General features: G+C 42.2%; 1 protein-coding gene across 1 annotated transcript in view; it reads right to left on the bottom strand.

Annotated features, from left to right (window-relative positions):
* LOC121280052 (dynein heavy chain 5, axonemal-like) overlaps window positions 1-15,233 on the bottom strand; it is a 336,766-nt gene that overhangs the window by 236,516 nt on the left and 85,017 nt on the right. Inside the window, exons 13-17 of the mRNA XM_041191681.1 lie at window positions 14,782-14,997; window positions 11,385-11,492; window positions 7,059-7,144; window positions 6,246-6,567; window positions 580-786 (exon numbers count right to left, since the gene is read on the bottom strand). Of these exons, the coding sequence (XP_041047615.1) occupies window positions 580-786; window positions 6,246-6,567; window positions 7,059-7,144; window positions 11,385-11,492; window positions 14,782-14,997 (939 nt within the window). The remainder of the gene's footprint in view (window positions 1-579; window positions 787-6,245; window positions 6,568-7,058; window positions 7,145-11,384; window positions 11,493-14,781; window positions 14,998-15,233) is intronic.

The raw sequence follows: 15,233 nt of genomic DNA, 5'->3' as shown, positions 1-15,233 counted from the left end.
GAGTAAAACCAAGGCAAGCTTCAGAGTGAATTGAGAGCAGGTCATGCCCAATGAAGCCTGTATTTAAGAGTTAGGTTTTTCCCCAGTAAGGGAGTTTTGCTTCTGGACAAGAAAAGGATCCAGAAGGCAAGAGCGGAAACTGGTATTTGTACTGAACGATAGTTTAACAGTAAACCAGTTGTGATTCACAGAATGTCTTCTGCTGCCTAATTTGGTAAATGAATATCCACCTATTAGGCACAGCTGAGGTAGAAGATCAAGCAATCATCTTGTTGAATGGTGGACCAAGCTCAAAGGGCCAAATGGCCTACTCCCTGCTCTTATTTATGTTTTAACATGAAAAAGAGTTAAATCAGCACCTGAATTAATTTGAATAAATTAATTTCAGAAGAGAGCCTTCCCACACTAGATATGTATTCAAATTTTTGAGCATCATAAAACTGTTGATGTGTGTCTGCCAGAATAATTTGGACAATCAGTTTGTATGACAATATTCATCTATATACATTGTTCTTTCTTGTAAAGAAAAACATAATCCTCCACATATCACTGTGACACCTAAGTGTTAGCCATTAATACCTGCAGTTTATTGTACATCTTTTTCAAAATATGCCGTTTTTTTAGAAGTGCCTTTGCAGTCTGCGAGATCTCTAAGCCCATTCGTGCCATGCACTCGGACTCTCTTATCAGGACTGTAAGATAAGGGTCAAAGTTCACAAACATCTCTCCAGTGTCTGGATGCTTTACCAATAAAGATGCCTGGAGACCAAACTGGACAGTTTCCATCTGAAACAGAATTGTGCTGTGTCAATATGACATGAAAATAAATCCAAAACCGTATGCATTAAAACTTAATTCTTTTTGCTATTTTTAAAATGGACTTTATGCTAAACCAAAAATGATGGCTGCTACAAGTCATATGACCACAGGATTGGTCCTTTGTCCTCAGCCCAACCATCTTCAGCTGCTTCATCATAAAGTCAGAAGTGGGGATGTTCACTGATGATTGCACAATGTTCAGCGCCATTCGCGACTCCTCAGATATTGAAGCAGTCCAGGTCCAAATGCAGCAAGAACAGGACAATATCCAGTCTTGGACTGACAAGTGATAAGTAACATTCGCGCCACACAAGTGTCGGCAATGACCATCTCCAACAAGAGAGAATCCAACCTTCACCCCTTGATGTTCAAAGGCTTTACCATCACTGAATCCCCCGCTATCAACATCCTGGGTGTTACCATTGACCAGAAACTGAATTGGACTAGCCATACAAATACTGTAGCTACAAGAGCAGGTCAGAGGCTAGGAATCGTGTGACGAGTAACTCACCTCCTGACTCCCCAAAGCCAGTCCACCATCTAAAAGGTACAAGTCAGGAGCATGATGGAATATTTCCCACTTGCCTGGATGAGTGCAGCTCCCACACACTCACTCAAGAAGCCTGACACTGTTCAGGACAAAACAGCCCACTTGATTGGCACCATATCCATAAACATTCACTCTCTCCACCACCGACGCACAATAGCAGCAGTGTGTATCATCTACAGGATGCGCTGCATGAATTCACCAAGGCTCCTTCACCAGCACCTTCCAAACCCATGGCCACTATCATCTAGAAGCACAAGGGCAGCAGACAGATGCCACCACCTGGCAGTTCCCCTCCAAGTCACTCATCATCCTGACTTGGAAATATATCACCTTTCCTTCACTGTTGCTTGGTCAAATTCCTGGAACTCCCTTCCCAACAGCACTGTGGGTGTCCCTAAACCTATGGACTGCAGTGGTTCAAGAAGGCAGCTCCTTGCCTTTTCGAGGGTAACTGGGATGGGTAATAAATGCTGGCCCAGCCAGCAAAGCCCACATCCCATTAATATATTTAGAAAAGTTACAAACAGGAGTTACAAGAACAATAGAGTCCTCCTCTCATCATCATGGAATCTCACATCCAATTTTAAGGACATTATAAGTACAAAACCAGGGGATTCGCAGATCGAAACTCATTATGCCTTCAAAGCCTTTATTGACTCATCTCACACCTGGGACTGTCCAGGTCCATTTCAAAAGGGGTCCACTGAGGGGGCAATCGACAGCATTTGCATCTTGATAAGCTTCCCCCTCTAGCAGAGTCAGAGGCTATGCCTAGATGATGGCTTTCTGATATAAGAACCCCAACATGGATAGTAACTCTTTCAAAAGCTAATGGCTGGGACAGCATCAGTCCTGAAATCAAAGCTGGTTCCAGACACTGAAAAAACATCCCTTTTGAAATCATTGTAGTGAAAGAAGGTCACATGACTAGATTGACCATTTTGAAATCTCTATATTCCTTTGAGAACTGAGAAATCTTCAGTCTGCTGATTAACATCCAATCAGTGAACACCAACAAGCAGGACTCCATGCTCAATAACGGCCTGCACTTCAAAATTTGCCTCTGCTGGAAGATTTCTCACCATTGCCTGCAGAAGTGACCAAGTTTCTGTGTATCAACTTTATCTTGCGATATCAGCACCGTCTGTTAAGAGAACACTACAACTCCAGTCTTCAGCCAGCTGAACTCGAACTTCTACATGAAAGAGCTCCTCGCTCTGGACTCTGACAATCACATGAACTAATATTCATTTTCTGTAGTTCTTTTACTATTATGCATGGTTGTAAAACTTTATTTTTTTCTATCTCCCTCTGTGTGTTTTTGTGTGTGTGTGTGTGTGGTAGAGTGGGACATTGCGAACACTCATCCCCCTGGTGTGAATGTGAATAAACTAACCTTCTGAGTTAATCATAATGCAAGTTTGCTGCGTGTAACTTAAAATTAGATCGCACATAAACTGAGGATTTGGGAAAACACACCACAGCCTACTTTAGAAAGAATTCAAAAACCTCTTCTGATGGACATTTGGTGAAAGAAAAGAAGTTCTGTTTGCCTATCTGTAACAATCGTAAATAATAAAAAGGTATAAATATGTCCACATGTATGGACAAATTTAATTCTGATTCAATTCACCAGGCAGACTTCTTTGGCTCAGAAATAAATCAAAATAATGCAAATGCAGCTCACCACTTTTTTCCAGATCTATAGAGGCAATAGTAAAAATATTTCAATGATAGCTAACGTATTTAATCACAAAAAATATGCGTTTAAATATCAAGAACTCTAACTGCCTAATAGCACTGACAAAAAACTAACGTATAATACATAGCATTTTGACCACTGGATTAAGCATTAGCATAATTTACCTCTGCCAGGGGACAGCCCACCCATTGATAGCATAAAATTGGAAAATTACCTCATCTGATAAATAGTGTAAGGTATTGGAAAGGCATTTCAAAACAAAAAAACAAAAGGTCTTTATTGTTTATCCTCCTCTCACATGCACATAACCTTCATCATTCCAGCAAAGGACCTGTTTCCATGCTCCAGAAGTTTTCATTGCTACCTGTAGAAGATCCAGGAGATAAATCCAAGCTGCCTTGCCCAGTGATTTTCCCTGATGGTACACTTGGGATCAAGAACTCATTGTCAACAAAGCAAATAAAATGGACAACACTTTTAGGAGTTCAGGCAAAGGGTGGACGGCCACCAATTCAGCAATGTTGACACACAATATTAAAAAAATGAGTATAGAAGATTCAACCTTGAAAGAAGATGCAGAGGCAATCTGATTGAGGCATTCAAAAGATTAAATAGATTCAATAGGTTAAACAGATGCAGAGAAATTCTTTCCTTTGGTGGGGAAATCAACAACAAGTTAAAATTAGAGCTAGGCCATTTAGAAGGAAATCATGAAGCACTTCCTCACACAAAGGGCAGTAGAAATATGGAACTCTCTCCCAGAAAGACTGTGGGTGCTGGGACAACTAGAGCTTTTAACACTGAAATCAATAGAGTTTTAAATGCAAGGATATCAACGGGTATGGAGTTAAGGCAGATAAATGGAGCTGAGGTATAGATCAGCCATTATCTAATTGAGCAAAGCAGGCTCGAAGGACTGAATGGCCTTTTCTTGTTCCTGTGATCTGAATACAATTTAACACATACTTAGGTTGTGTACTATTTCTACTGCAGTCATTTCATCCCCAAGAGAGTAAACTGGACATCTCTTTTAAAGAGCTTGCACAGGCACAATGGGCCAAATGGCCTCCTTCTGTGGTGTAAGATTCTATAATTTTGTGATGTTCTCCATGGAACAAATTTTACGATTTGGCACTCTTAAGCCAAAGATTCTTGTAACTGGAGTGTATATCGGAAATTCCGGCACAGACCCCAACATGCAGAATGTGTAGCCCACACAGGTTTCTGACCACTAACATGAATGTGAACTTCTATAGCCAACTTGCAATTAGGAACTTAATGAATATTAAATGAAATGATGTAATGAAATGTTATTAAGTCATGAAATCCATTCATTCTGCATCTCTGTGTGCTGTATAGGCTTGTAGCCTGTGGAGATTGTAACATTTAAGTTTCAGGATGTTCCATTGCTTGTTACATTTGTTCCTGCCTAGTAACAAGGGCGGGACCCCCTTGGAGTGTTTTGATAAGTCACCAGGTCAGTTCAAGGATCACTGAATAGTCAGGTTGAGTTAGTCAGTGTCAGCCAGGTGAGGAACAAAGACAAGGGACAGCAACAGGTCCCAGTTAAGTAAAATGGAGCAGAGAAACAGGTTCCAGGTTGGAGAAAGGGCTGTGGGAAGCAGACTTTAAGTAAAGAGGGTCAGTGGGGCAGAAGTACCCCTCTGGAGCAGAGGTGCACTGCTTAGCATTGCCAAAGATCTGAAATTATGCTTGTAAATTAATGCTTGAGTGTATTCAGAAATCCAGGGGAGCGTAATCTAAGAAGACAAGATTGAAACCCTGTGAGGTGGGCCATTGCTGAAGCCATTCGAGTTGGAGCAACTTTTGGAGGGAATTCCAAGACGATCTTTGAAGGTGAAGATTGGAAACCCTCATGAGAAAGACAAAGTTTCAGTGTGATTGGTTGGCTCACAATGTAACAAATGTCTGGATGTGTTGTTAAGAAATCCATGGAATTGAATTTGGTCACATTTGGCATTTAGCCTTTAGTGAGTGTTCAACCACAGTTTTCTGTTATTTCACATGTACCTCATACTTACCCTGAATGTTAGAATATAAGAAAGATATTGTAAATTGTTTTATCTTTCCAAATTTGTATAGTAAAGTTTATTTTTGTTTGTTCCAAACCCATGGAATCTTGTGGATTTATTCTATTAGCAGGTGTCTTAACTCTCAAACTTTATCTACTTTAATCAAAATGTAAAAAACAAAAAAACTGCGGATGCTGGAAATCCAAAACAAAAACAGAATTACCTGGAAAAACTCAGCAGGTCTGGCGGCATTGGCGGAGAAGAAAAGAGTTGACGTTTCGAGTCCTCATGACCCTTCGACAGAACTTCAGTTCGAGTCCAAGAAAGAGTTGAAATATAAGCTGGTTTAAGGTGTGTGTGTGGGGGGCGGAGAGATAGAGAGAGAGAGAGAGGGGGGTGGTGGTTGTAGGGACAAACAAGCAGTGATAGAAGCAGATCATCAAAAGATGTCAACGACAATAGTACAATTATGTGTTCTATTGTACTATTGTCGTTGACATCTTTTGATGATCTGCTTCTATCACTGCTTGTTTGTCCCTACAACCACACCCCCCCCCCCTCTCTCTCTATCTCTCCGGCCCCCACGCACACCTTAAACCAGCTTATATTTCAACTCTTTCTTGGACTCGAACTCAAGTTCTGTCGAAGGGTCATGAGGACTCGAAACGTCAACTCTTTTCTTAATCAAAATGTTATTGGTCCCGAACCGGATCTCCCCAACAACCCGAGTGCTGGCCATGGATCGTAACAATTCCCACAATGTAAAGTTCTGCACGAGAATTAATGAATCTACACCTATATTGCTTAGAATGGTGTCTTACTAAATAAGTCTCAATCTAATGATTAAAATGTAATATCTTTCTTGAATATTATTTCTTAATGTAACTGGGTGGGTTGTTTACAGTTAACAAATGATCTCAAAATAGCCAGAAACTTGACAATATTTCTGCAAGATTGCATGATTAATGCAGCAAAATGGTTGTACATACACTGTCAAGCAATCCCAAGTTGTTTTAATGCTCTCATATGAGATTTATAATCATCCAATAGGTAAGACTGCACAGAAACGCTGTGTATGGAAATTTGAAGGGCATATGCCGAACCAAGGAGACTGTATTTAGTATATGTTACGAGAGCATACCTGTTGCATCCAAGCTCTATGATAAAGCACCTCATACTCCAGCAAAACTCTGGCTACTTTGTTATAGCTGCGGATGATCCACTTTGCATCCTCGCTCTGCAGGATACCAGGCCTCTGTTCAAACAGCAGCATGGGCTCCTGTATACGTCTGAAGAGCTGCCGAGCCCAAATGATTTTTCCAGCTACTGGAGGAAAGTCACGTGGCACTGGAGGGTCAGCCTTCTGTTTTGTGTAAATTTGGGATACCAGATCGATATCCTTACTGTAGCTATGGAGAATTTTCTGAAATTGTTTATCAATTCCCAAATGTGGTATTCCAAGCCTTAAATTAAGATGGTTACATGTTAGGATAAAACACATCACTACAAAAATCATAACTGAATGCAGTCAATTAGTTGGCTTTAAGTTGGCTATGGCTCAAACTCCCAAGTAATCATCAGTGTAGGTTCTAACATCTGACAGCTAACAATGCGCAAAGAATTTTGTCTAAAAAAAACTAAGTAGGAGAGGCTATACTACCTCACATTAGAGTAGTGTCAAAGTGTGAATTTTGTAATTGTGGAATCAAGATACCAGTCAGCTATGCTATTCCAGCGTGGGCTTAGTAAAACACTACTTCTAAATCTATGGTTGTGAAATGCTTGATGATATGAATCATGAGGCTAGAAAGTGCTAAAAGCAAACCCCCACAGTACTCTCAGATTAGAAAGCCTTTATTGAATCAAATGTGAAGCCTACAGCTCTTCTAAAGAAACATGGGAGGGTACAGATTCTTCAAAGGCACGTGTAAAATAGCAACATATTTAGACTTACCTCTCAAACTCCACCAAAAGTGACAAGGCCCTCTGAGTGCTTGAGATATAGTCAAGAGTGGTTTCCATGAGCTGTTTGATTTCAACCTGTCAAATTAAATTTAAGAATGGAGATAGAAAAACACACTTTTTTTCACTTTTATGCTATTTCTTTTGGGTGATAATCTCGTTTACTTCTCCTGGCAAGATGCAACAAATAATCACATCCCACCAGTGCCACTCTGTTACATTTATCTCACCACCTACTAGGCTCAGCTTGATGGTGGATGATTCTGGGGACTGACTATATGACTTTTCTGTTCAACTCCTGGACTGCTGAAACTAGCTAGATTTTTGAGCAACTAAAATACATACTGGGTTGTAAGCTTATCTGGGGATTGGAGATGCGGAACCCTAAAACATTATCTTGATTAAAAACACAAAAATGTAACATGTAAGTGATCATACATCAATATACTGTTAGAAGGCTAAGACCTCACTCTATATTTTTATATATCATCCTGGCTAATCTATAAAATTATTTTTCTTAAAAATGGACAAAGGTTTTAAACTGACTGAAACTATGACTGGCTATAACTCAAACAAAAGGAATTTTTGGCCTTCAGAACAGCAGCACCCTCATTAACTTTAAAGAGGCACTAATGCCACTGTGACTGCAGAGCTCAAATCCCCAATGAAATGCACAAAGGCCCTTTACATTTCTAAGGCAAAGCCCTGAAAAGGACCCTGAAACCTCTGTTGAACTTATTAATGGGTGAAACATTAACCCTCTCAAGAATCCAGACAAGGAATATATATCCTTTGTATAAACCAAGATGGAGAAGTGGGAGTCATGTCCCATGATACCCCCCACCTCCTACCCCACAAATCCCCAAACTGCTAGAACCTGTAATATTGCCTTGAGGAGATGAAAGGGGCAGACTGCCATTTTCCATCTAGCAGGCAGCAATAGATAAAGGACTCCATCCTGGTTTTTGAATACCTGGTTCCCAACTTACACTGTTTTCTACTGGAACTTTTGAACTTCTGTACCAGTGCCTACAAGATCAATTCATCCCTACAGGCTATCTCATCGTGGAAGTCATCTCTACTGGAAAAGTAGATTATCCAGCATCCGTCTTCAACCTGCTGACTCTGTGAAAGAATCCACCTTTGGACCTTGATTCTAGACTCTGGACTCACATGAAACAATAATTCTTATGCTGTTTGTGATCTTTGCCCTACACCTCTTTTTGTTCTCTATCCCACCTTTATTGTATGAATGAAAAGGAGGCCACATTGTGCCCCTCCTCTCGCATTTGAGTGTGCCAAATAAATTAAACCCTTTAGTTCATCCCATCTCAAATATTCTGTGGGTTTATCAATAAAGAATTGGATCACTTCAAAACTGAGGGTTGGAAAAATATGCCACCACATATAAAGGGGAAAATCAAAAATCAAAAACATCTTTCTGTTTACAGATGGGTAGTGAGAGGAGAAATCAGGGATATTTAAATTAAACCTCTTCCTGTCCATAACAATACACACACGAGGCAATTGCAGAAGAAGTTTACCTGCCAAGGGAGGATGGACTTGGCTGCATGTGGAGATTTAAACTCTGAAAAATGATGACATGTGGAGAACCCAATATGTTCCCACTTTCTTCCACATTTAACAGGGACCCATTCAGAAGAGAGTGGGAAACCCCTTTGAAGGTATTGAGTAAGATATTTAATTATTAAATAGCAACTGAGTGGCATTTAGACTTTTTATTCTGGTTTTAACTGCCAGGGCGCAGATTTCCTGATTTCTGTGAATCTCGTTAGCATGCACAAGAGCACAATAGAATGTCATTGATTAATGAAACTGACATGCCAGAAAACTTTTAAATAGAGAAACTGAAGACCGGCAGCCCTTATGGGAAGGGCTTGTACTCCTAGCACTTGTCGTGAGTGTGTGATTTTCCTGATTTACAGGATATGAGTAATTTTTTAGAAGCCATATGACATATTTTGAACTTTACTTACTACCAAATGTACACCTCCCAATTCACAGAAACCATGGGTTGAATTTTACGTCACCCACTGCCACTTGACATGTTTAATCCTGCAGGCGACTGGTCAGTGAAAGGAGGGATGCCTCCTTCGCACGTCCCCTGTGTCATTCGGAGGCTGCTCTCTCATAGTTTTGCCTTTCCACATCCATCCTTTCCTTCGCCCCCTCTCCCCGACCCTGTCCAACCTGTCCCCCAGCCCTCAACCGGGGAGTTTGGGAACTGAGGGGGGGGGGGGATGCAGCCTTCCCACAGCCTCCGTTCTACACCAGGTTCCTGGCTCCCACTCCTGTCAACAATGTCTCACTTAGTGCTGCCATTGTGAGATCTACCAGCATTTATTTAAATAGACATCCTTCATTATTAGTTTGGGCATATTAACCCACCCACCCTCAGGATTGGCTGAGGAACCCAAAGGTGGGATGATACTGCTGTGGTCAGTGGAAGAACCTCGGGCGAAGCCCACCTAATAAATCAAATGGGGTCCTGACCTGGAAATGGTCCCACCTTTTCGGCAGGGATTAAGCTTATAAAATTCTGCCTTTGATATTTGTACAAAGAGTTAATATCAGCAGTGTTGAGGGATTAAGCCATAGTGTGAATGCCAATGAATTGGTTTTGTAAATTAATACAAAGATGTATGAGGTTATAAACCCATTGTTTCATTTCTGGTATCAGATTCAGACCTGATGTAGATTGATGGAATCCGAGTTCTTCTTTCTCTGGTGGCTGTAAAGTTCCCAGGATAGATGGTCCTGGGTTTGCGGCCAGCTGTACTGAATCACCTGGGTGCAACTAATACTGGAAAATCAAGCTATTTGTAGTGCAAGCCTGTAAAGGAACACACTCAATTCTCCATTTACATTAATAGAGGAAAAATGGATGTGTTCCTTTACAAGAATTCATGCCAGCAACCCAATTTTCTGGTATTCGATGTTCCGGAAAAATTTTATTTCAAGCATAATTGTGGCATTGAGATGGCAAGGATGAAAGCATGGAAACTGAGAATTGACCAAGGAATGTCTCACCTCCATTGTTAACTAGATTTTAGTCACCTTGACCCACTTCCTTGACCTAGCAGGTGAAAATCCACAGCAGAAAATTTTCCCAAACTGCCCCCAGTTTAGCTATCTCACTTGAAGATGTGGAGATGGGAATGTCACAATGATGCAGGAAGGACTGCTTTTAAAATGCTGACATTAAGGTTGGTCATTATGGAAGTGTGCAATGAGCTTTATCCTTCATCTGACTGTTGAAGTGCAAGTGCTGGAATGGGATATGTTGTTCTCCAGCTCAAAAAGAAATTTACAAAAAAATACTCTGGAAGCAATCATCTCAGCTGACACTTCATAACATTTTTGAAAACTCAAACAGATTACTGCCTTGCACCCTCTCCCATCTATTGATTGTTACTTGTATTACCATTATTGCTTTTATCCCAGCCACCTCAATGCCACAATTATGGTTGAAGTCAAATTTTTCATTGGAGACTTGATGAGTTGCCAGTACTGAGGGTGGATTGAATTCCAGAGCTCAAAGGAAATCTAGTCTTCAGCTGCTTAATCTTTGTTAATAAATGTAAGACCTGTTTAAGCAATTCCCGTGGTTTTTACAATGGCAAACAGGGCTCCAAATAATTGTTTTGATTTGATCACCAGACTATTACATATAATTGGATGCTATATTAAGCACTTGTTACATATTAATAGAAAAGTGCTGTTACACGAACTGTTTTGCACACGACAAATTGCTTAACGTCTAATCATTTGCTGCTTATTTTTTTCAATTTACTGCAGTGTGCAAGGACACATTTATGATAGTATGATGCAAATCTTTCAGTCAATATTATTCTTCCATGGAACCATTCCCAATTTGTGCACCAAATGCCATGCTGATACAGTGATTAGTCAGGTACATAAAGGGATAGATGTAGAGTAAATACTTTTCACACAGCACTACCTCAGAATAAATTCTAATACATCAGTATAATATTTTAATTTAATACAAAGGTCACCCTTATACCTATCTGAGTGGCACTAACAATTAGGATATTAAGGATAGTTTTGTGCAATGTACTTGGTCCTCTAGAGAAGACATTTCACTTGGAAACCCTACAAACATCAGGAACAAGAGATATTCATCCCATCAATCTGCCCTAGTTCCACTCAAGAATTAAAACAAGGGGTTATCTAACCCAGTCATGAGAACACATTCAGTGTGTGCATTGACTTTCAAATAAAGCCAAAGACAATGAAGCTAAGATTTATCAATTAAGATCTTTAAATAAATACAAACATGCAAGTCACTGATCTGTGCAGTATAATGCTTATAATCCACATTGAAAACAGTCTTTTTATGATCCAGGATATTATAATCTTGCTTTTTCATTCCAGACACAATCGCCTGCAATATAAAAAAGTCAGAAAATGAACTGGACAATCAAAAAAATCCTTGTTCAATTCGATACACTAAATTTATGTTCTAACTTACTTCTAGTACATCCTTATAACGAGGTGCAAAACATTTGTCTGTCCCTCATCTAATTCACCAACATCATTGGTACCCACAATTAGAAATTCCAAATACACACCTTGAGCAGAATTTTCCCTTCCTACCATCAGCGGGATTCATGGCAGGCAAGGGTAGAAGATATGGCACGGAGTGCAAAATCAGTTTCCAAATGTTGGAGAACCAGGTCAGGATCGTCCCCTCCAAATGTTCATGGTGGGCTGATGGCAGGCCAGGTCTCCTGCTGAAGCTTGGCGGGAACCCATTTTGCATCTCATGCATGCACATTAAAACCCCAACAGACCAGAATTGTGTGCCCCAGTGGGGATTTACGCCATTCTGTAACCCGGCTGGACATTCATGGCATGCAGCCGGCAAGGGAGAATTTTAAAGTGCTTACCTTGGTGTCGAAGCTGGCTACACCACTGATCTGGCCGCAGGTATGATGCACACGAAGGGCATGAGAGGGGGAGGTGTGGAGGAGAAAAAGGGAGTGTGGGTGCAAGTCACAAAGGGGAGGGTGTCCAAAGGAGAAGAAGGTGGGGGGACTGTCCAGAGGAGAAGAAGGGGATGGTGTCCAGATGTGAAGAAAGGGAGGGCATCCAGAGCAGAAGAAGGGCAGGGAATCCTCAGGAGAGTCCGTATGACTCTTCTTCAAAGCAGAGAAGAATGGGAGGATGTCCAAATGACAAGAAGGGGAGGGTGTCCCGAGGAAAAGAAGGTGAGGGTGTCCATAGGAGAAGAAGGGGGGGATGCCTGGATGAGAAGAAGGGGACAGTGTCCAGTGGAGAAGAAGGGGAGGGTGTCCAGATAAAAAGAAGGGGAGGGTATCCAGATGAGAAGAAGGGGAGGGTGTCCAAATGAGAAGGGAGGGTGCCTGGGTGAGAAGAAGAGGACGGTATCCGCATGAGAAGGAAGGGAGGGCGTCCAGAGGAGAAGAAGAGGAAGGTGTCCAGAGGAGATGAATGGGTGGGTGTGGATGAGAAGGAGGGGAGGGAACGTGAATGGAGTGAGGGGGCAAGGAAGGCATGAAGGGGAAGGAAGGCATGGAGGGGGAATGGGGGAAGAATGGAGTGAAGGGGAAAGGGAGAAGGAAGGCATGAAGGCAAAGGGAGGAAAGGAAGGCATGAAGGGGAAGAGGGGAAGGGGAAGGGAAAGGGGTGGGGTGGAGCCAGTGTGCTTTAGAGGGAGGGGTCAGTCAAGTCAACGTTGAAATCCTGGGGTGAGAAGTGGGGGTGTTGGTAATATGAGGGGATGGTTTTTGTGAGTGGGGGAAGTGTGATCCAGTAGGGTGGAAGGGTCAGGGTCTAGGTATGGCGATCATAGTTCTCATCTGGGGGTCCATTGAGGGGGACAAGGATGGTGACATGGATTGCGGAGTGAGGAGGATCAGGTGGACATAGAAACGGTGACTGCGGTGGCCTCAGCGGATTGGGAAGGTATATCCAAATTAACAGTGATACGATCCAGGATGATGGGGGAGGCTGAAGGGTTATCAAGGGGAGAGTGAAGGTGACAATGTGGGGGGCGGTCGACATGATGGGGGCAAGTTGGTGGGTGACAGAGCAGGGTAAAGTGTGGTGGAGACAGTTTGAAATGAAACATGCACCATCCTGAGATAGAGCCAATGCCAGATTAAGGGAACACCCTTGATGTCCATCTACAAAACATTGAGGTGGTGGGGGAGGGCCTTCTCAGGTGGTTGGAGCTGAAGATCAGCTCACCTGGACAACTAAAGGGAAACCCTCGATCACATGGATACTCTATGAAAGCTTTCTCAATTGTTATTCCTCTCTATTTGGTGAAGGCCACACTGCAGCAGGTCTGGCTCAGAGCATTCTCACAACAACGTGATCTCAGCAAGGTGTAGAGCTGCTGTTCACTCTGAGCCATTGGCCATCAGCTCCAGCAGAGTTAGGGAAGAAACGGGGCTAAGGACTGAGGGGGATGCATACAAAGATGCATGCAGGTGAATGGCAGCCAAGTCACGTCTGCAAATTGCCATTATTCCCCAGGGAATGGACCTGCCTGACAGGTGCTAATGTGGTTAGTCTTTCCATTGTGACAAGATCTCGAGTCTTGAAGGCAGTGGACACAAGTGGAATCATGTGAGTGGGAGGCCTCTTGCAAATGCCAGTCATCACCTTTGTCAAAGAGCAATTTCTCCATGCATGGCAATGTATTAGGGGGAGGAAGACCCATCCTTGGCCCCCCAGGGAAGTGGTGGAGCGCATGCGACCATTAAAACTACTAGCAGCAAGAATGAATCCAGGAGATTTCCAAAGAGTGCATTTATTAATGCATTTATATGGCAGTAAAAACTATTAACAATGACTGAACACCCATGCCACCAGTGCTCATTCAGTGATTCTTAATTTTCCTTACTCTAGCGCCATGTCTAGGTGCTTCCCTGACATGCAGAGAGGTGGAGGCAGCCTTCTGACTGCCATGCTCTGTTACCTGTGATGACTTTGGCGGCCATCCTCTGGAGGGCCAAGGTCTGGAGGCCCCCGGCCTGCTTTGGGTCTCCTGCTCAGCAGCAAGTGCACCCTTTTCGGCCTGAGCTGCTGGAGCTGACGAGGTCACAGGAAGGGAGGATTGGGAATGACTGGACACTCTTGGAGATGCCTGGGTGGATGCCTCTGGAATGTCCAGCTGACACTCCTCCTCCCTTTGGGTGCCCGAGAACCCCTCCCTGACTTCTTGAGGAAAAGGGGCACCTGGAGGAAGGTCAAGATGCCCCATCCACCTCTCATATAACCAGTGCAAAAGCTCATTCATGGCTACAGCGACGTAGTACAGGTCTGAGCACATCTCCAGCAGAAACCAGGCTTTCTGCTGGACCTGGTTCTCCATGGCATCTGCTATCCTCACCATGGAGACTTCAATTCACATGTTGGAGCTACTACATCAGAAAGTACCCTTCGGACTCCTCCGCCTTGCACGCCACTCAATTGAGAGCCTCTGACACATCTGCTTAATGTTCCCTATGTCTTGTTGATACTCCAGCAGCTTCTCCATAGAGAGGACAATTCCACCCATGGTAGTAAAAATTATTTCCCAGTTTTATTCAAAATATTTGAATTGTAATGTGGTGATAAACAGAAATTAGGCTTTGATGTATAAACCCAGATGAATTGAGGCAAAATAAAAATTCCTTTGATTTTGACACATAACCTCTGACCTGGAATTTGCTTGCCATCTCTTCAGACCCTTCAATAGTGGATTCCTCCAGGCTGGAGTATGTTTTAATAGTCTCAAGTATCTCAATAATCTTTTTAAGTCGTCTCTCAAATAGGTCAAACTTCCCAAAGGTGTACATTTCACTAAACTCAAATGGTTTTTCCTTCTGATTCTCCTTCATCTTTTGCTTGGTAATATTATAACAAGATTGATATTCCTAATATTGTAAGAAAAAGGACAAGCAGTTTATATTAACATCCTAAGCTTTATAGTTACACAGTTGAATCCAAAGTTTTATCTAAAGTAATTAGTGTCCGGAGATATCAAACCTCTTCAGACATTTGGTGTCCAGAAGTATAAATCTGAATTCCCTTCTTTAACTCCACAGTTCGCTGTAAAACCTCTCATTTGTCTGAATGATCAGCTTCATGTTACTTAACTGCTTTTGGAAAT

This window comes from Carcharodon carcharias, chromosome 7 (genome assembly GCF_017639515.1).
Source record: "Carcharodon carcharias isolate sCarCar2 chromosome 7, sCarCar2.pri, whole genome shotgun sequence".
In the NCBI taxonomy this organism is placed as follows: Eukaryota; Metazoa; Chordata; class Chondrichthyes; order Lamniformes; family Lamnidae; genus Carcharodon; species Carcharodon carcharias.
Note: the sequence above shows the minus strand (reverse complement) of the source record. Positions and strands in the feature narration are given on the sequence as shown.